Source organism: Trichomycterus rosablanca, chromosome 2, assembly GCF_030014385.1.
Source record: "Trichomycterus rosablanca isolate fTriRos1 chromosome 2, fTriRos1.hap1, whole genome shotgun sequence".
Taxonomy (NCBI): Eukaryota; Metazoa; Chordata; class Actinopteri; order Siluriformes; family Trichomycteridae; genus Trichomycterus; species Trichomycterus rosablanca.
The window spans coordinates 9989215-10012616 of record NC_085989.1 but is presented as its reverse complement, the minus strand read 5'-3'; the positions used below and the strand labels follow the sequence as shown (position 1 = coordinate 10012616).

The 23402-nt window shown below is 41.2% G+C and overlaps 1 protein-coding gene across 1 annotated transcript in view; it reads right to left on the bottom strand.

The window, feature by feature from the left end:
• Positions 1 to 23402, bottom strand: part of chrna11 (cholinergic receptor, nicotinic, alpha 11) — a 109531-nt gene that overhangs the window by 4928 nt on the left and 81201 nt on the right. Inside the window, exon 9 of the mRNA XM_062985549.1 lies at positions 11981 to 12090. Coding sequence (XP_062841619.1) covers positions 11981 to 12090 — 110 coding nt within the window. The remainder of the gene's footprint in view (positions 1 to 11980; positions 12091 to 23402) is intronic.

The following is a 23402-nucleotide window of genomic DNA, read 5'->3' as shown; positions in this document are numbered from 1 at the left end:
CCAAAAGAGCTGCAGCTTTGGAGATTCTCTGACCCAGTCATCTAGCCCTCACAATTTGGCCCTCGTCATTTTTCTTGGTTCTAACACATCAACTTTAAGGATAAAATGTTCACTTGCTGCCTAATATAGCCCACCTACTAACAGGTGCCGTGATGAAGAGATAATCAGTGTTATTCACTTCACCTGTCAGTGGTCATAATGTTATACCTGGTCGGTGTATACTTCTGCTTAAATTACAAAATTCATTCATTGTTTTACCATCGCTTTATCTGTCAGGGTCACGGTAGGTAAAATTCACTGGGCAAAACGCAAGAAACACTATATATCAATCCACTATAGATAATCATATGTTATTTCCCAGTAATAGTTTACCTACAGATTTATACAGTGGAACCTTGACTTACGAGTGACCCAACTTACGAATTTTCTGAGATACGAGCTGTCACTTGGTCGAGCTTATGCCACCCGCCACTAGGTAGCCCAGCGAGCGTTCAGTTCATGTGGTTATCTTGCCGTACAAGCAAGTGAAAGCTAGGAAAGTGTGGTGAAAAAGCCAAAAGTCAGTGAAGAAGAAGATTAAGTGAAGTGAAAAAATAATAAAAAAAAAAAAAGTTGCAATTAAGTTTAGCGATAAAGTGTAGCATAGTGTGTAAGTTAAATTTAGCAATATATTGTAGCATTAAGTGTGTAGCGAGTAAGTTAAGTGATAGAGCACGAAATGAAACACTCCCCCAACTTCCTCCGCCAATCCACTTAATAAATAAATACACTTAATAAAACCAGTTTATTTCTTTACATTCTCTTTTATTATGTAGTATTATTTTTTTATACATTATTTGTTATTTATAAAGTACATTTTTCTTATATAAAAACACGTAACAAAAAAATCGGTGTGGTTTTTGGGGGGCTGGAATGGATTAATAGAGTTTCAATTCATTTTAATGGGGAAATTTGATTTGATATACGAGCAAATTGAGTTACGAGCTTGGTCACAGAACGAATAAAACTTGTAAGTCAAGGTTCCACTGTACTTGTATTATTACCAGTGATTATGGGCCAGTGATAGCTCAGTGGTTAAGGTACTGGACTAGTAAACAGAAGGTTCCTGGTTCAAGCCCCGCTACCACCAAGTTGTCACTGTTGGGTCCCTGAGCAAGGCCCTTAACCCTCAATTGCTCATTGTGTAAGTTGCTTTGGATAAAAGCGTCTGCTAAATGCTAAAAATGTAAATTACCACTTTTTTCATTTACTTATTAACTGTCATTGTATGTGTTATGTTTTTGTTAGTTCACTAAACATTATAATAATTAAAAATTTAGTGCTGTGAGTTTGATTACCTGGGTGAGAGAAATAATAGACTAACTAACTAACCCAACATAAAGTGAGTGATATGTGTCACAAATCCAGCCTCTCTGTGCTCCTATGTGCCACTCCCATCTCTCTGGGAGCACTCTCAGTCTCCTGCCACGCCCCTTCACTGTGATTGGCCTCCAGCTAATCACCTCCAGCTGCACCTTGTTTAAGATCAAGACATATAAGAAGGCAGCTGGGAGACTATTTTGATGTCACTGTTCTGTCGGTTTGGTTTGTTTGAATTTACCATAGCAATTGATTTTGGTCTGTCTGTCCGTCTGTCTGTCAGTTCAGCCTTTGCCTTTGTTTGTTAGACTTAGCCTTTGTCTTTGTTAGCCTTTGCTTTAGCTCTGTTTAGTCCTGTTTAGCTCTATTTAGCCCTGTTTAGCTTTGTTTAGCCCTGTTTGTTAGTGATGGGCAGATGAAGCCTCATTAAAGCTTTTGAAGCTTCTTCTTGATTGTGCTGAAAATGATTTGAAGCGTTGAAAGTGGACATCAGAGCAGAGTTACACCTGGTGGCTTTTTAGAATGTATTGCAGCCTGCAGCTACTCAACACTGTGAAAGATATGAACTCTTGGTGGTTTAATGGATCTTTACTTATTAAAGCATTGCGTTGAAATTTGTCATGTACAATTCTCTGAGTGACCAGAGGTTTGATTGTCTCTTAAATAGTCCGTGAGATAAGGGACAGCAGCACCAAAGCTTTGAATCAGTCCCGCCTATTTCTGGTGGTTCATTGACGTTTTTGAAGCGTCCGACGTCATAGTCACGTGAGGGTAGGGACTTCAATACAAGCTCTGATACACCGAGTCAACTCGGCGAGTGTTACAAAGGTGAAACAAGCTTCGAAGCCTCGGTATTGTAAGCCTACTGTTTGTTCCCGTTAGCCCCTTTTAGCTCATGTTCTGTTTGTCTTAGTCTAGTGCTTGTTTAGCTTAGGATTCATGTTTAACAGTTAGCGTAGCATTTACCTTAGGTCGTGTCTTGTGTCCGTTTGTTTTGTCTTGTCTTTAGTTATTCATAAATCAGTGTAAATGTCTCTGCAAGTGTGTCCACCCCATTTTGTCTTGTCTTGTCATAGCCCATATCATTACAATATGTTATGAATTTGGTTTTCCTTGTAATTTTTCCTTAAAAATGCCAGTGGTACCCCATATTTGATTATTAGCTTTTAATTATATAATTAAATAATCAATTGCTAACCTCTTTTTTCACAACAAAATACAACTTATTCATGTTAAAGAACCATTAAAAGAACCAAGTTTATGCTGCAATGTTGTGGTGCGACTAAATAATAGACTTTTCAAAATGTGAATTAGTATTAAATTTTTTTTTTTTTTTTAACTGTCAAGTTTCCAAGCATTTATTAATAAAAATGAGATGCTAGTAAAGGTGAATGTTTTAGAATTTGCTTCACTGATTAAATACTGTATAATGCAGCATGGTTTTACCTGTGAGTTTGACTTTTTTCTCATGTAATTTAATACACTGCCTCATACATTTTTATAGCCTCATATATTCAGTGTCGTACACAGAGCTGAAAAGATGTCCCACCGACCCTCATGTCGAATCTGCAAATTATACATTTCAGGGCTATTGTTAGCTGTTCAGACGCCTTTGTGATTATTTATCTGTATCATTAGTTCTTCTGTTGTTCAGCATGGCACAGACATAACATCGGAATAAATGATGCTATGCCAGCTGAGAACCCTGGCTAAGATTAAGTTAATACTGTTCATCACAAGGGTGTCATGGTGGGTAACACAACAAGAAAGTCATGGGTTCGATCCCAAGGCAGGGCGGTCCGGGTCCTTTCTTTGCAGAGTTTGCTTGTTCTCCCCGTGTCTGCGTGTGTTTTCTCCTGGAGCTCCGGTTTTCTCCCACAGTCCAAAAACATGCAGTCAGGAATTGCCATATAGGTGAATGTGTGTGCGTGTATGTGTGTCTGCCCTGCAATGGACTGGCGCCCTGTCCAGGGTGTCACTGTGTGCCTTGTGCCCATTGAAAAGCTGGGATAGGCTCCAGCACCGACCAAAGTGACCCTAATTGGATAAGCAGTTAAGAAAGTGAGTAAGTGAGTGTTCATCACAAGTAATTAAAAAACAAATCACATGATTTCTTTAGCTGGTGCTTTTCTCGATTATGACTCGATTTAAGCAATTAAGGGTTTTGCTTAGGAGCCCAACAGTGGCAACTTGGTAGTTGGTGGTGGTGGTGGGGCTTGATACAGCAATATTCTCATTACTAGTCCACTACCTTAACCGCTGACCTACTACTGCCCTCACTATTATTGGATTTTGATTCGATTTTCAGATGCTGAATCCCTTTATTTGATTATAAAGCTGGTCAGGAGGTCTAATGTGCTAGACCACCACCGCTGAAAGATTAAGCTCACAAATGTTAGCAGCAATATCGCCAATCTGAGCATCTAATGCCTAGTTCACACAACACGATTTTTGCCCTGATTTTCGCTCACCGACAGGTTGTTGACAGATGCACCGGCTTGGAGGCAAATCAGCATTTGCTCGAGGCTTGAAAATCAGCTCTCGACCGCTGTGTGTAAACTGTTCAATGACTCAATCGCTCACAGACTCAAGAAAAATATCTAGCATGCTTAACATCTGGACCCGTCGGTGACTCAAAATCCTGTAGTGTGAAAACAAAACGTAGTTTAGGAGACCAGACAGACTCGTCTGTGATTCCTCCTGGTGATAGACGGTGTAGTGTGTGACCCCCTATCGCGGATCAGTCGGGTAGTGTGAAAACCACAACGACTTAAAAGACTCCCGATTACAAGAGATCCAGTTGTGTAGTGTGAACTGTACAGCGATCTGAACACTTTGAAAGTTGTGTAGTGTGAACTTAGCATTGCTGCAGCTGGTGCCGCCTCTGCTGGCTGGTGGTGGGTAATTTAAAGAGGGCGTAGTATGACTTTCTGTATGCCGTAAGGGTCCGCCATGTAAAAAAAAAAAAAAAAGGCCGGCGACTGCAAAATAATTGACTTTATACATTTCTGGATTGATAATGTTCCGACGGATCACTGACTTACTATTTGTAGAGAGTTTATCTTGACCTCTACATGTCCTTGTGGGTTTCTTCTGTGGACTCCAGTGTCTTTTTCCCTTTTTCCCTCACAAAATCGTTCAGAAGATTCAGATCATTGATTCGCAGTGAATGTATTAGTGTGTGTTTCCCTGAAATGGATTTACATCAGGGGCCAGGGTGTATTCCTGCCTTGCACCTAGGGTTTCCAGGTGGATCCGAACCCATGAACCTAATTAGGACTGAGCAATTAGCAAAAATAAATAAGTGGGTTATTTTCTATATTTATTTGACTTTCATTGAAGGACTGATGCTTTGTAATTTACTTTAGGCTTCAGATATTGTTTTAGAGTAATTATAATATTTATAGTCATTGGAATGCCTTAATTTGACATATACACATTTACAGTACAACAGAACTCTTTTTCCATGTATCCCAGCTTGTTTGGAAGTCGCGGTCAGAGCACAGGGTTAGTCATTGTAGGTTTTGTAGGCCTTGTGGGTTAAGGGCCCAACAGTGGCTACATGGCAGAGCCTGGATTCAAACCCTTAACCTTGTTGTTGGTAACCCACAGCTCTATCTAATAGGCTACCAGTGTTGTTGTGTCCAATCTTATAAAACAAAACATTTGTATTTACCACAGTCCAAATCCTATGTCTGCTGATGTTTACGTTTTTCGATTATATATACAGTGCCTTGCAAAAGTATTCAGCCCCCTTGAACTTTTCAACCTTTTGCCACATTTCAGGCTTCAAACATAACGATATGAAATTGTAATTTTTTGTGAAGAATCAACAACAAGTGGGACACAATCGTGAAGTGGAACGAAATTTATTGGATATTTTAAACTTTTTTTAGAAATAAAAAACTGAAAAGTGGGGCGTGCAATATTATTCAGCCCCCTTGCGTTAATACTTTGTAGCGCCACTTTTTGCTGCGATTACAGCTGCAAGTCGCTTGGGGTATGTCTCTATCAGTTTTGCACATCGAGAGACAGAAATTTTTGCCCATTCTTCCTTGCAAAACAGCTCGAGCTCAGTGAGGTTGGATGGAGAGCGTTTGTGAACAGCAGTTTTCAGCTCTTTCCACAGATTCTCGATGGGATTCAGGTCTGGACTTTGACTTGGCCATTCTAACACCTGGATACGTTTATTTGTGAACCATTCCATTGTAGATTTTGCTTTATGTTTTGGATCATTGTCTTGTTGGAAGATAAATCTCCGTCCCAGTCTCAGGTCTTTTGCAGACTGCAACAGGTTTTCTTCCAGAATGGTCCTGTATTTGGCTCCATCCATCTTCCCATCAACTTTAACCATCTTCCCTGTCCCTGCTGAAGAAAAGCAGGCCCAAACCATGATGCTGCCACCACCATGTTTGACAGTGGGGATGGTGTGTTCAGGGTGATGAGCTGTGTTGCTTTTACGCCAAACATAACGTTTTGCATTGTGGCCAAAAAGTTCGATTTTGGTTTCATCTGACCAGAGCACCTTCTTCCACATGTTTGGTGCGTCTCCCAGGTGACTTTTTATAGATATCTTTGAGAAATGGCTTTCTTCTTGCCACTCTTCCATAAAGGCCAGATTTGTGCAGTGTACGACTGATTGTGTCCTATGGACAGAGTCTCCCACCTCAGCTGTAGATCTCTGCAGTTCATTCAGAGTGATCATGGGCCTCTTGGCTGCACCTCTGATCAGTCTTCTCCTTGTTTGAGCTGAAAGTTTAGAGGGACGGCCGGGTCTTGGTAAATTTGCAGTGGTCTGATACTCCTTCCATTTCAATATGATCGCTTGCCCAGTGCTCCTTGAGATGTTTAAAGCTTGGGAAATCTTTTTGTATCCAAATCCGGCTTTAAACTTCTCCACAACAGTATCTCGGACCTGCCTGGTGTGTTCCTTGGTCTTCATGATGCTCTCTGCGCTTTAAGCAGAACTCTCACAGAGTGTCACAGAGCAGGTGCATTTATACGGAGACTTGATTACACACAGGTGGATTCTATTTATCACCATCAGTCATTTAGGTCAACATTGGATCATTCAGAGATCCTCACTGAACTTCTGGAGTGAGTTTGCTGCACTGAAAGTAAAGGGGCTGAATAATATTGCACGCCCCACTTTTTAGTTTTTTATTTCTAAAAAAAGTTTAAAATATCCAATAAATTTCGTTCTACTTCATGATTGTGTCCCACTTGTTGTTGATTCTTCACAAAAAATTACAATTTCATATCGTTATGTTTGAAGCCTGAAATGTGGCAAAAGGTTGAAAAGTTCAAGGGGGCTGAATACTTTTGCAAGGCACTGTATATACAAAGACTTGAACAGTCTAATTTTTATGGAAGGTTTATTTTAACAGAGAGAGACAGAATATCAACAAAAAATCCAGAAAAAAAACATTAAATAAAAGTTATAAATTAATTTGTATTTAATTAAGGGACATAAGTATTTGATCCCCTACCAACCAGCAAGAATTCTGACCCCCACAGACCCGTTATGTGCCCATGAGGCACACGAATTAGTCCTGTCCCTGTATAAAATACTCCTGTCACAGAATCAGTTTCTTCCGTTCAAATCTCTCGACCACCATGGGCAAGACCAAAGAGCTATCAAAGGACGTCAGGGACAAGATTGTAGAACTGCACAAGGCTGGAATGGGCTACAAGACCATCAGCAAGAAGCTTGGTGAGAAAGAGAACACTGTTGGTGCGATAATTCGAAAATGGAAGAAATACAAGATCACAGTCAATCACCCTCACTCTGGAGCTCCATGCTGGAGCTCACCTGGTGGGGTAAGAATGATTCTGAGAAAGGTGAGGTCAGTCCAGAATTACACGGGAGGAGCTTGTCAATGATCTCAAGGGAGCTGGGAGCAGAGAAATGCTGGATATGACCCCAAGAACACCATCCCCACCGGGCATTTCTCTGCCTCTAAACACGGCGAGTGGAGTTGATGCCAAAGAGCTCAATTTTGGTCTCATCTGACCATATCACATTCTCCCAAGCTTTCTCTGAATCATTCAGGTGTTCATTGGCAAACTTCAGACGGGCCTGTACATGAGCCTTCTTGAGCAAAGGGACTTTGCGGGCACTGCAGGATCTCAATCCATTACGGCGAAGTGTGTTACTAATGGTTTTCTTGGTGACTGTGCTCCCAGCTCCCTTGAGATCATTGACAAGCTCCTCCCGTGTAATTCTGGACTGACCTCACCTTTCTCAGAATCATTCTTACCCCACCAGGTGAGATCTTGCATGGAGCTCCAGAGTGAGGGTGATTGACTGTGATCTTGTATTTCTTCCATTTTCGAATTATCACACCAACAGTGTTCTCTTTCTCACCAAGCTTCTTGCTGATGGTCTTGTAGCCCATTCCAGCCTTGTGCAGGTCTACAATCTTGTCCCTGACGTCCTTTGATAGCTCTTTGGTCTTGTCCATGGTGGTCGAGAGATTTGAACGGAAGAAACTGATTCTGTGACAGGAGTCTTTTATACAGGGACAGGACTAATTTGTGTGCCTCATGGGCACATAACGGGTCTGTGGGGGTCAGAATTCTTGCTGGTTGGTAGGGGATCAAATACTTATTTCCCTTAATTAAATACAAATTAATTTATAACTTTTATTTAATGTTTTTTTTCTGGATTTTTTGTTGATATTCTGTCTCTTTCTGTTAAAATAAACCTTCCATAAAATTATAGACTGTTCAAGTCTTTGTAAGGGGGTAAACTTACAAAATCAGCAGGGGATCAAATACTTATTTCCCCCACTGTATATATCTTAGGCTTGATCACATTTGCATTGAGTTTGTGTTACGCTTAGCAGATCATTATGGGGTGGCATTTGGTGTGTTTTGACCTTATAATTGGGCATGATTCGATTAGGAGTTGCTAATTGGCTCACAAAATGCCAAAACAGTATCAATCATCAGAACAGATTGACCCATCTGTTGTTCTGTTATTCATTTCTGCTACTCTGGCAAGTCTAAGAATAATAATAATAATAATAATAATAATAGAATAATAATACTGAAATTGATCACTGTATCAGTGGAGTTTCATGGGCAGTCGTAGCCCAGTGGTTAGGGTACTGGACTAGTAATTGAAAGGGCACTGGTTCGAGCCACAACAATGCCAGGTTGCCATTGGTGGGCCCTTGAGCATGGCCCTTAACCCTTAATTGCTTAGACCATATACTGTCACAGTACTGTAAGTCGCTTTGGATTACAGCGTCTGCTAAACGCGAATAATGTAATGTAGTTTAGCATTCGTTCATCACCAGCAATCACTTCATCAGGGTAAATACTCAGTGCAAGAAAGGGGCAGTGTAAAGAAGCAACCCACCTTCTGCATGTTTTGGGTTTTTTTTTTGTTGCATTTTTTCCCAATTTCTCTCCCAATCTAGTCGTATCCAATTACCCGACTGCATTTCGCTTCCTCTCTACTGATGCAGACTTCCACTCCTGACCGAGGAGAGTCATGACTGACACATGCCCCCTTCCGACAAGTGCAGTAGCTGACTGCATCATTTTACCTGCATGAGGCGTGTTCATATGTGGATCAGCCTTGCACAGAAAGAGTCACGCACTGATCTCCATTATCCCTCATCTCTGTGCAGGTACCACTGATCAGCCAGCAGAGGCCGTAATTGCGTCAGTTATAAGGAAGTTACAATAGACGAGCCAATCATTGTCTGTGTAGTTGACCGACCTGCGGATAGCACAGCTGAAATTCGAACTCAAAAGTTTGAGATGTCAGCTCTGGTGTGCTAGCGTGTTTAACAGCTAAGCTACCTGAGCACCCACTTATGCATGGTTTTAGAAGGTGAATTCAAATTTAAAGATTAAATCCATGTCCTTGGGTCCTTGGTACTGTCTGACACCTACTCTACTCACAGCCAACACTGACTTCCAAATTCTAAAAATCATTATAATAAATATTCTATCAAAACATGAGATAAACAGGAATGTAAACCAACAAGCTCCTTCAGCAGTTAGTTAACGTGAGTTTTACAAATGATGGTAAGAAAAACATAATCATAATCATACACATTTACACTGATCAGCCATAACATTAAAATCACCTCCTTGTTTGTACACTCACTGTCCATTTGTTCAGCTCCACTTACCATATAGAAGCACTTTGAAGGATCTACAATTACTGACTGTAGTCCATCTGTTTCTCTACATACCTTTTTAACCTGCTTTCACCCTGTACTTCAATGGTCAGGACCCCCACATGACCACCACAGAGCAGGTATTTTTAGGTGGTGGATCATTCTCAGCCCTGCAGTGACACTGACATGGTGGTGGTGTGTTAGTGTGTGTTGTGCTGGTATGAGTGGATCACACAGCAGCGCTGCTGGAGTTTTTAAATTCCGTGTTCACTCACTGTCCACTCTATTAGACACTCCTACCTAGGTGGTCCACCTTGTGGATGTAAAGTCAGAGACGATCGCTCATCTATTGCTGCTTTTTGAGTTGGTCATCATCTAGACCCTCATCAATGGTCACAGGACGCTGCCCACGGGGCGCTGTTGGCTGGTGGACTATTCTCAGTCCAGCAGTAACAGTGAGGTGTTTAAAAACTCTGTCAGCGCTGCTGTGTCTGATCCTCTCATACCAGCACAACACACACTAACACACCACCACCATGTCAGTGTCACTGCAGTGCTGAGAATGACCCACCCCCAAATAATACCTACTCTGTAGTGGTCCTGTGGTGGTCCTGACCATTGACGAACAGCATGAAAGTGGAGAACACATCTATGTAGAGAAATAGATGGACAACAGTCAGTAATTGTAAAACTACAAAGTGCTTCTACAGTGGTGTTCAAAAAAATAGCAGTCCATCACCATTAACTTGATAAATCACTGTTTTTAGTAGAAATGCTATTTCTACATAACAAATAATTTACTTGAAAGTGTAGTAGAGTAATGAAAACAAAACAAACCCAACAATTAGGACATGCATGCCGCTCATTCTGAGTAATCGAAGCATTGATTGAAAGGGGCTTGTTCAAAATAATAGCAGTGAGGAGTTCAATTGGTGAAATCATTCATTCTGCAGAAGAATGGGTGTCAATTTTGGCCCTTATTTAATTTAGGAGGGTGGCAAATGTTGCACAGGTTGGTCATAGCGCATTTCCTTCTGAAATACTGGTTAAAATGGGTTGTTCCAGACATTGTTCTGATGAACAGCGTACTTTGATTAAAAAGTTGATTTTAGAGGGAAAAAACATACAGAGAAGTGCAGCAAATTATAGGCTGCTCAGCTAAAATGATCTCAAATGCCTTGAAGTGACAACCAAAACCTGAAAGATGCAGAAGGAAGCGTGGAACTACTGTTCAAATGGATCAAAGAATAGCCAGAATGGCAAATACTCAGCCAATGATCACCTCCAGAAAGATCAAGGAACATCTGAAGTTACCAGTAAGTACAGAAGATGATTAAGTGAAGCCAATTTACCAGCAAGAACTCCTTGCAAAGTCCCGTTGTTAAGAAAAAGACGTCCTGAATGGGTTCAAATTTCCCAAAGAACACATTGACTGGTCCAAAGAGAAATGGCTCAACATTTTGTGGACTGATGAAAGCAAAATTGTTCTTTTTGGGTCAAGTGGCCATAGACAGTATGTCAGACGACCATCGAGCACTGAATTCAAGCCAAAGTTCACTGTGAAGACAGTAAAGCATGGTGGTACAAAACTATGATATGAGGATGTTTTTCATACCATGGTGTTACGTCTATTTATCACATACGAGGGATCATGGATCAGTTTAAATATATCAGAATACTTGAGGAGATCATGTTCCCCTATGTCGAAGAAGAAATGCCCTTAAAATGGGTGTTTTAACATGACAATGACCCAAAACATCTTGGTTACAGACAAACAAGATTGAGGTAATTGAGGTAAGAGTGGCCAGAACAATCCCCTGACTTCAATCCCATAGAGAACTTGTGGGCTGATATCTGAAACGCGTTTGAGGCAAAACCCAAAATTGCAGAAGAACTGTGGAATGTAGTGTGATCATCCTGGACTGGAATACCTGTTCAGAGGTGCCAGAAGTTGATCGACTCCATGCAACACAGATCTTGGAAACAATTGTTATGCCACTAAATATTAGTTCAGTAATTTAAAGTAAAGTGAAACCTCAAACATTTTCAGTTTATAGATAAATTTTTTGAGTTTTTAAAGAAAAATGCTGCACTGCTATTTTTTTGAACAGCCTAATATTCATTTTTCTTAACTTTCTGTAAAGGATTAACACAAACTGGCTAAATGCTGTTAATGTTTTGATTTAGAATTAAAAGTGTAGTATTTTCAGTCATTTGCATTTATGGAAATAAAAGTTATTATAATGACTTTGTGCTTTATTCACTTTTTTAAAATCACTGCTATTTTTTTGAACACTACTGTATATGGTAGGAGAAGCCAATAAAATGGACAGTGAGTAGAAACAACGAGGTGGTTTTAATGTTATGGCTGATCGGTGTATGTTGGATGTGCTATTAACTACTGTGTCAATTACTGTTATGTGCTATCAAGTACTGTATATGGTGTAACGTTTCTGTATGAAGATATAAAAAAAGGGATTTACCCATTTGGGCATGCTTCCTCCATTCGGATCATGATGATGATATTGCAGTACAACCACCGTGGCTATTACGGACATTCCTACGATGATCATAATACTGGCAAAGTATTGACCTGAGGAAGAGAGTGAAATTGACCTTTAAATGGCTTTTGTTTAGGTACAATAGCTTCATACTACAGAGGAAAAACACAATAATTGTCCTAATTGAGACATAATTTACATAGATTACAGTGGACAGCTCAGTACACATAAAAGGTCAATAAATTAAAATGTTAAAATGCCAGAGCAAAGTGAAAGGAAGTGAGAAAATGCTAGCCAAGCCATTAATATGCCCATCACCCATATACACATCACATGTAGAGCAGCTCTCTGCAGATCATGACTTCTGAAGGAACCATAAAAGGCTTAGTGTGTGATATAGGACTTCATTTACCTGTCCCTTCTTCATTTTGTCTTTGTCCATAATTCACCAGTGGACTTTATTCCTGTTTATAACTCCTCATGTCATATACATATACATTATAAGAAATGGTCACCTGAGCATTATACGTAGGTCCTGCTTTTAGGCCATAAAGTGAGCAAAAATAAATGTAAATAATATAATAAATAATGTAATTTATTTATAATATTATACATATTATTTACTATATTATAAATATAACAAAATTGATTAATTATTAAATATTGATTTATATTATTTAAATAATATATTAAATCTAAATAAAAGCGATACATTTTTGGAAGATCTCTTAAAAGTGACACACGTGGACACATATATATATATAGAGAGAGATTTAACTGTATATGTATATGAGAAAAATATTTATAATTTTTTCTCATGTACATAGATTTATAGTTGAATCTCATAAAGCTCATGAAGATGAGCAAAAAATTATATATATATATATTTATATATGAGTGTGTGTATATATATGTATGTATATATATATGTATGTATATACAGTATATGTGTATATATATATATATATATATATATATATATATATATATATATATATATATTCAATATTAAAATGCTACACACGAATATGTAGATGAGCAAAAATTATATAGATCTATAAAATTTAATTATATATTTACACATATGTAAGTAAATTATATATATGTATATATGTATCTATATATATATTCTATATTAAGATATACACGAATATATAGATGAGCAAAAAATTATGTGTATATATATATAAAAGTTAATTATGTGTATATATATATATATATGTGTATAAGTACATTATATACATAATATATATGTGTATATATATTCAATATTCAAATGCTACACAAACATATAGATGAGCAAAAAATTACATAGATGTTTTAATTTTAAATTTAATTATATATACACCACAAGTAAATTACATACATTATATACGTACGTATGTGTATATATGTATCTATTTGAGAACTGCTCGCGCCAAGGTCCAGAGATGTGCTAGGCAATGTGCCAATGAATACTGGCTTCAGCTCTGCTCTCAGATCCAGGCTGCATATGATACAGGTAATGTCAAGGGCATGTATGAGGGGATCAAGCAGGTGCTGGGCCCTATCCAGAGAAAAACTGCTCCTCTGAAGTCTGCCACAGGAGAGGTCATTCAGGATCGAGTACAGCAGATGGAGGTTTGGGTGGAGCACTACTCTGAGCTGTACTCACAGGAAAACATGGTCACTGAAGATGCCCTGAATGCAATTGAGTGTCTGCCCACTTTGGAGGAGCTTGACAGAGAACCTACCCTCTCGGAATTCGATGAGGCCCTCTGCGCCCTCTCTTCTGGAGGGGCCCCAGGAAAGGACGGCATCCCAGTCGAAGTTTTGAAATGCTGCAAGGGTCCCATCCTGCAAGAGCTACACAAGATCCTGTGCCTCTGCTGGAGAGAGGGCAAAGTCCCACAAGACATGAGAGATGCTAACATAGTCACCTTGTACAAGAACAAAGGAGACAGAAGTGACCGCAATAACTACCGCGGTATCTCACTCCTCAGCACTGTCGGGAAGCTTTTTGCCAGAGTTGCACTTAAAAGACTACGTGCAAAGAAGTCCTCGCAGAGAGAATCTACCCAGAATCGCAGTGCGGGTTCTGGAGGAACAGGTCCACCACTGATATGGTCTTCTTCTTGAGACAGCAGAAATGCAGGGACAAAGACAGCCCCTCTACATAGCTTTCATCGACCTCACAAAGGCTTTCGACCATGTCAGCAGGGACGGTCTCTACAAAATCCTCCCAAAGATTGGATGTCCTCCAAGGCTCCTCAGCATCATAGAGTCCTTCCACGAAAACATGAAGGGCACAGTGGTCTATGACGGTTCCACCTCAAGAGCATTTGACATCCGAAGTGGAGTGAAGCCAGGGTGTGTCCTCGCCCCCACCCTATTTGGAATCTTCTTTTCCATCCTGCTAAAGCACGCCTTCAGGTCCTCCACTGAAGGCATCTACCTTTGCACCAGAGCAGATGGAAAGCTGTTCAAGCTCTTCAGACTGAGGCCATTGTCTAAGGTGCAATTAAAATGCCTGCGTGACTTGAGAGGGCGAACTTTAGCTGCTCATGAACCGCTTCAGTGAGGCTTGCTGTGACTTCGGGCTTACAATCAGCTTAAAGAAAACTCAGGTCATGGGACAAGGTGTGGACCTTCCACCTAACATCTGCATATCAGAACATGAACTGGAAGTGGTCCGTGACTTTGTGTCCCTAGGGTCGACAATCTCTGACTCTCTTTCTCTTGACAGTGAGCTGAACAAGCGCATTGGCAAGGCCTCTACAACCATGTCCAGATTGGCAAAGAGAGTGTGGTACAACAGAAAGCTGACAGAACACACTAAGGTCCAAGTCTACAGAGCGTGTGTAGTAAGCACACTCCTGTATGGCATATGGCATTGTCTACGAGCCAGACAAGAACAGCAGCTCAACACCTTTCACATGCGCTGCCTTCGCCGCATCTTCAACATCACCTGGCAGGACAGGGTGCCCAATACCACAGTCCTCGAGAGGGCTGGCACCCCCAGCATGTTCACCCTACTGAAACAACGACGGCTGCGCTGGCTTGGACACGTTGTCCGGATGGACGTGGGGTGCATTCCTAGAGACCTCTTGTATGGAGAGCTGGCCAAAGGAAAGCTTCCCACGGGCAGGCCTCAGCTACGCTACAAGGATGTCTGTAAAAGAGACCTGAAAGCCCTGGACATCAACCTCAACACGTGGGAAGCCCTGGCCACCGAGCGATCATCCTGGAAGCATACAGTGCAGAAGGGTCTCTCCAAGTTTGAAGAGAAAATAGCCCAAAAGACAGAGGTACAACGCCAGAAGAGGGAAGCCCTAAGTGCAGTTGAGAGACCAGCATCAAGCTTCATCTGCGCAAGATGTGGAAGAGACTGTCATTCCTGTATAGGACTGACAAGCCACAACCGATGCTGCAAAAATTGAACAGTGCACAACTCCATAGTCTCCCGAGACTGACGGATGCCTATTCTTATATATACATATGTATAAACGATATTTAGATACACACGAATATATGGATGAGCAAAAAATAATATATACAATGTAATTTTATATATACAGGTCCTTCTCAAAAAATTAGCATATTGTGATAAAGTTCATTATTTTCCATAATGTAATGATAAAAATTAAACTTTCATATATTTTAGATTCATTGCACACCAACTGAAATATTTCAGGTCTTTTATTGTTTTAATACTGATGATTTTGGCATACAGCTCATGAAAACCCAAACTTCCTATCTCAAAAAATTAGCATATCATGAAAAGGTTCTCTAAACGAGCTATTAACCTAATCATCTGAATCAACGAATTAACTCTAAACACCTGCAAAAGATTCTTGAGGCTTTTAAAAACTCCCAGCCTGGTTCATTACTCAAAACTGCAATCATGGGTAAGACTGCCGACCTGACTGCTGTCCAGAAGGCCATCATTGACACCCTCAAGCAAGAGGGTAAGACACAGAAAGAAATTTCTGAACGAATAGGCTGTTCCCAGAGTGCTGTATCAAGGCACCTCAGTGGGAAGTCTGTGGGAAGGAAAAAGTGTGGCAGAAAACGCTGCACAACGAGAAGAGGTGACCGGACCCTGAGGAAGATTGTGGAGAAGGGCCGATTCCAGACCTTGGGGGACCTGCGGAAGCAGTGGACTGAGTCTGGAGTAGAAACATCCAGAGCCACCGTGCACAGGCGTGTGCAGGAAATGGGCTACAGGTGCCGCATTCCCCAGGTCAAGCCACTTTTGAACCAGAAACAGCGGCAGAAGCGCCTGACCTGGGCTACAGAGAAGCAGCACTGGACTGTTGCTCAGTGGTCCAAAGTACTGTTTTCGGATGAAAGCAAATTTTGCATGTCATTCGGAAATCAAGGTGCCAGAGTCTGGAGGAAGACTGAGGAGAAGGAAATGGCAAAATGCCTGAAGTCCAGTGTCAAGTACCCACAGTCAGTGATGGTCTGGGGTGCCATGTCAGCTGCTGGTGTTGGTCCACTGTGTTTTATCAAGGGCAGGGTCAATGCAGCTAGCTATCAGGAGATTTTGGAGCACTTCATGCTTCCATCTGCTGAAAAGCTTTATGGAGATGAAGATTTCATTTTTCAGCACGACCTGGCACCTGCTCACAGTGCCAAAACCACTGGTGAATGGTTTACTGACCATGGTATTACTGTGCTCAATTGGCCTGCCAACTCTCCTGACCTGAACCCCATAGACAATCTGTGGGATATTGTGAAGAGAAAGTTGAGAGACACAAGACCCAACACTCTGGATGAGCTTAAGGCCGCTATCGAAGCATCCTGGGCCTCCATAACACCTCAGCAGTGCCACAGGCTGATTGCCTCCATGCCACGCCGCATTGAAGCAGTCATTTCTGCAAAAGGATTCCCGACCAAGTATTGAGTGCATAACTGAACATAATTATTTGAAGGTTGACTTTTTTTGTATTAAAAACACTTTTCTTTTATTGGTCGGATGAAATATGCTAATTTTTTGAGAGGTTTTCATGAGCTGTATGCCAAAATCATCAGTATTAAAACAATAAAAGACCTGAAATATTTCAGTTGGTGTGCAATGAATCTAAAATATATGAAAGTTTAATTTTTATCATTACATTATGGAAAATAATGAACTTTATCACAATATGCTAATTTTTTGAGAAGGACCTGTATATATATATATATATATATATATATATATATATATATATATATATATATATATATATATATATATATATACTGTATATATACAGTGTATCACAAAAGTGAGTACACCCCTCACATTTCTGCAAATATTTCATTATATCTTTTCATGGGACAACACTATAGACATGAAACTTGGATATAACTTAGAGTAGTCAGTGTACAGCTTGTATAGCAGTGTAGATTTACTGTCTTCTGAAAATAACTCAACACACAGCCATTAATGTCTAAATAGCTGGCAACATAAGTGAGTACACCCCACAGTGAACATGTCCAAATTGTGCCCAAATGTGTCTTGTCCCTCCCTGGTGTCATGTGTCAAGGTCCCAGGTGTAAATGGGGAGCAGGGCTGTTAAATTTGGTGTTTTGGGTACAATTCTCTCATACTGGCCACTGGATATTCAACATGGCACCTCATGGCAAAGAACTCTCTGAGGATGTGAGAAATAGAATTGTTGCTCTCCACAAAGATGGCCTGGGCTATAAGAAGATTGCTAACACCCTGAAACTGAGCTACAGCATGGTGGCCAAGGTCATACAGCGGTTTTCCAGGACAGGTTCCACTCGGAACAGGCTTCGCCAGGGTCGACCAAAGAAGTTGAGTCCATGTGTTCGGCGTCATATCCAGAGGTTGGCTTTAAAAAATAGACACATGAGTGCTGCCAGCATTGCTGCAGAGGTTGAAGACGTGGGAGGTCAGCCTGTCAGTGCTCAGACCATACGCCGCACACTGCATCAACTCGGTCTGCATGGTCGTCATCCCAGAAGGAAGCTGACGCACAAGAAAGCCCACAAACAGTTTGCTGAAGACAAGTAGTCCAAGAACATGGATTACTGGAATGCCCTGTGGTCTGACGAGACCAAGATAAACTTGTTTGGCTCAGATGGTGTCCAGCATGTGTGGCGGCACCCTGGTGAGAAGTACCAAGACAACTGTATCTTGCCTACAGTCAAGCATGGTGGTGGTAGCATCATGGTCTTGGGCTGCATGAGTGTTGCTGGCACTGGGGAGCTGCAGTTCATTGAGGGAAACATGAATTCCAACATGTACTGTGACATTCTGAAACAGAGCATGATCCCCTCCCTTCGAAAACTGGGCCTCATGGCAGTTTTCCAACAGGATAACGACCCCAAACACAACCTCCAAGATGACAACTGCCTTGCTGAGGAAGCTGAAGGTAAAGGTGATGGACTAAACCCAATTGAGCACCTGTGGCGCATCCTCAAGTGGAAGGTGGAAGAGTTCATGGTGTCTAACATCCACCAGCTCCGTGATGTCATCATGGAGGAGTGGAAGAGGATTCCAGTAGCAACCTGTGCAGCTCTGGTGAATTCCATGCCCAGGAGGGTTAAGGCAGTGCTAATAATGGTGGTCACACAAAATATTGACACTTTGGGCACAATTTGGACATGTTCACTGTGGGGTGTACTCACTTATGTTGCCAGCTATTTAGACATTAATGGCTGTGTGTTGAGTTATTTTCAGAAGACAGTAAATCTACACTGCTATACAAGCTGTACACTGACTACTCTAAGTTATATCCAAGTTTTATTTCTATAGTGTTGTCCCATGAAAAGATATAATAAAATATTTGCAGAAATGTGAGGGGTGTACTCACTTTTGTGATACACTGTATATATATATATATATAGGTCCTTCTCAAAAAATTAGCATATTGTGATAAAGTTCATTATATTAAAAGTGTTGTTAATACAAAAAAAGTCAACCTTCAAATAATTATGTTCAGTTATGCACTCAATACTTGGTCGGGAATCCTTTTGCAGAAATGACTGCTTCAATGCGGCGTGGCATGGAGGCAATCAGCCTGTGGCACTGCTGAGGTGTTATGGAGGCCCAGGATGCTTCGATAGCGGCCTTAAGCTCATCCAGAGTGTTGGGTCTTGTGTCTCTCAACTTTCTCTTCACAATATCCCACAGATTGTCTATGGGGTTCAGGTCAGGAGAGTTGGCAGGCCAATTGAGCACAGTAATACCATGGTCAGTAAACCATTCACCAGTGGTTTTGGCACTATGAGCAGGTGCCAGGTCGTGCTGAAAAATGAAATCTTCATCTCCATAAAGCTTTTCAGCAGATGGAAGCATGAAGTGCTCCAAAATCTCCTGATAGCTAGCTGCATTGACCCTGCCCTTGATAAAACACAGTGGACCAACACCAGCAGCTGACATGGCACCCCAGACCATCACTGACTGTGGGTACTTGACACTGGACTTCAGGCATTTTGGCATTTCCTTCTCCCCAGTCTTCCTCCAGACTCTGGCACCTTGATTTCCGAAAACAGTACTTTGGACCACTGAGCAACAGTCCAGTGCTGCTTCTCTGTAGCCCAGGTCAGGCGCTTCTGCCGCTGTTTCTGGTTCAAAAGTGGCTTGACCTGGGGAATGCGGCACCTGTAGCCCATTTCCTGCACACGCCTGTGCACGGTGGCTCTGGATGTTTCTACTCCAGACTCAGTCCACTGCTTCCGCAGGTCCCCCAAGGTCTGGAATCGGCCCTTCTCCACAATCTTCCTCAGGGTCCGGTCACCTCTTCTCGTTGTGCAGCGTTTTCTGCCACACTTTTTCCTTCCCACAGACTTCCCACTGAGGTGCCTTGATACAGCACTCTGGGAACAGCCTATTCGTTCAGAAATTTCTTTCTGTGTCTTACCCTCTTGCTTGAGGGTGTCAATGATGGCCTTCTGGACAGCAGTCAGGTCGGCAGTCTTACCCATGATTGCAGTTTTGAGTAATGAACCAGGCTGGGAGTTTTTAAAAGCCTCAGGAATCTTTTGCAGGTGTTTAGAGTTAATTCGTTGATTCAGATGATTAGGTTAATAGCTCGTTTAGAGAACCTTTTCATGATATGCTAATTTTTTGAGATAGGAATTTTGGGTTTTCATGAGCTGTATGCCAAAATCATCAGTATTAAAACAATAAAAGACCTGAAATATTTCAGTTGGTGTGCAATGAATCTAAAATATATGAAAGTTTAATTTTTATCATTACATTATGGAAAATAATGAACTTTATCACAATATGCTAATTTTTTGAGAAGGACCTGTATATATATATGTACAGTATATATATATACTATATATATATATATATATATATATATATATACTGTATATATACAGTGTATCACAAAAGTGAGTACACCCCTCACATTTCTGCAAATATTTCATTATATCTTTTCATGGGACAACACTATAGACATGAAACTTGGATATAACTTAGAGTAGTCAGTGTACAGCTTGTATAGCAGTGTAGATTTACTGTCTTCTGAAAATAACTCAACACACAGCCATTAATGTCTAAATAGCTGGCAACATAAGTGAGTACACCCCACAGTGAACATGTCCAAATTGTGCCCAAATGTGTCTTGTCCCTCCCTGGTGTCATGTGTCAAGGTCCCAGGTGTAAATGGGGAGCAGGGCTGTTAAATTTGGTGTTTTGGGTACAATTCTCTCATACTGGCCACTGGATATTCAACATGGCACCTCATGGCAAAGAACTCTCTGAGGATGTGAGAAATAGAATTGTTGCTCTCCACAAAGATGGCCTGGGCTATAAGAAGATTGCTAACACCCTGAAACTGAGCTACAGCATGGTGGCCAAGGTCATACAGCGGTTTTCCAGGACAGGTTCCACTCGGAACAGGCTTCGCCAGGGTCGACCAAAGAAGTTGAGTCCATGTGTTCGGCGTCATATCCAGAGGTTGGCTTTAAAAAATAGACACATGAGTGCTGCCAGCATTGCTACAGAGGTTGAAGACGTGAGAGGTCAGCCTGTCAGTGCTCAGACCATACAGTGGTTTAGAAATTAATGGCTGTATATTGAGTTATTTTGAGGGAAGAATAAATTTACACTGTTATATAAGCTGCACACAGACTACTTTTCATTGTGTCAAAGTGTCATTTTGTCAGTGTTGTCCCATGAAAAGATATACTTAAATATCTGCAGAAATGTGAGGGGTGTACTCACTTTTGTGATACACTGTATGTATCTATATATATTCAATATTGAAATGCTACACACGAATATATAGATGAGCAAAAAAATATATAGATATATATATAATAAATATATATATCTATATAATTTAATTATATATACACACGTAAGTAAATTATATACATTATATATATATATATATATATATATATATATATATATACAGTGTATCACAAAAGTGAGTACACCCCTCACATTTCTGCAAATATTTCATTATATCTTTTCATGGGACAACACTATAGACATGAAACTTGGATATAACTTAGAGTAGTCAGTGTACAGCTTGTATAGCAGTGTAGATTTACTGTCTTCTGAAAATAACTCAACACACAGCCATTAATGTCTAAATAGCTGGCAACATAAGTGAGTACACCCCACAGTGAACATGTCCAAATTGTGCCCAAATGTGTCGTTGTCCCTCCCTGGTGTCATGTGTCAAGGTCCCAGGTGTAAATGGGGAGCAGGGCTGTTAAATTTGGTGTTTTGGGTACAATTCTCTCATACTGGCCACTGGATATTCAACATGGCACCTCATGGCAAAGAACTCTCTGAGGATGTGAGAAATAGAATTGTTGCTCTCCACAAAGATGGCCTGGGCTATAAGAAGATTGCTAACACCCTGAAACTGAGCTACAGCATGGTGGCCAAGGTCATACAGCGGTTTTCCAGGACAGGTTCCACTCGGATCAGGCTTCGCCAGGGTCGACCAAAGAAGTTGAGTCCACGTGTTCGGCGTCATATCCAGAGGTTGGCTTTAAAAAATAGACACATGAGTGCTGCCAGCATTGCTGCAGAGGTTGAAGACGTGGGAGGTCAGCCTGTCAGTGCTCAGACCATACGCCGCACACTGCATCAACTCGGTCTGCATGGTCGTCATCCCAGAAGGAAGCTGACGCACAAGAAAGCCCGCAAACAGTTTGCTGAAGACAAGCAGTCCAAGAACATGGATTACTGGAATGCCCTGTGGTCTGACGAGACCAAGATAAACTTGTTTGGCTCAGATGGTGTCCAGCATGTGTGGCGGCGCCCTGGTGAGAAGTACCAAGACAACTGTATCTTGCCTACAGTCAAGCATGGTGGTGGTAGCATCATGGTCTTGGGCTGCATGAGTGTTGCTGGCACTGGGGAGCTGCAGTTCATTGAGGGAAACATGAATTCCAACATGTACTGTGACATTCTGAAACAGAGCATGATCCCCTCCCTTCGAAAACTGGGCCTCATGGCAGTTTTCCAACAGGATAACGACCCCAAACACAACCTCCAAGATGACAACTGCCTTGCTGAGGAAGCTGAAGGTAAAGGTGATGGACTAAACCCAATTGAGCACCTGTGGCGCATCCTCAAGTGGAAGGTGGAGGAGTTCAAGGTGTCTAACATCCACCAGCTCCGTGATGTCATCATGGAGGAGTGGAAGAGGATTCCAGTAGCAACCTGTGCAGCTCTGGTGAATTCCATGCCCAGGAGGGTTAAGGCAGTGCTGGATAATAATGGTGGTCACACAAAATATTGACACTTTGGGCACAATTTGGACACGTTCACTGTGGGGTGTACTCACTTATGTTGCCAGCCATTTAGACATTAATGGCTGTGTGTTGAGTTATTTTCAGAAGACAGTAAATCTACACTGCTATACAAGTTGTACACTGACTACTCTAAGTTATATCCAAGTTTTATTTCTATAGTGTTGTCCCATGAAAAGATATAATAAAATATTTGCAGAAATGTGAGGGGTGTACTCACTTTTGTGATACACTGTATATATATGCAGTGTATCACAAAAGTGAGTACACCCCTCACATTTCTGCAAATATTTCATTATATCTTTTCATGGGACAACACTATAGACATGAAACTTGGATATAACTTAGAGTAGTCAGTGTACAGCTTGTATAGCAGTGTAGATTTACTGTCTTCTGAAAATAACTCAACACACAGCCATTAATGTCTAAATAGCTGGCAACATACGTGAGTACACCCCACAGTGAACATGTCCAAATTCTGCCCAAATGTGTCGTTGTCCCTCCCTGGTGTCATGTGTCAAGGTCCCAGGTGTAAATGGGGAGCAGGGCTGTTAAATTTGGTGTTTTGGGTACAATTCTCTCATACTGGCCACTGGATATTCAACATGGCACCTCATGGCAAAGAATGCTCTGAGGATGTGAGAAATAGAATTGTTGCTCTCCACAAAGATGGCCTGGG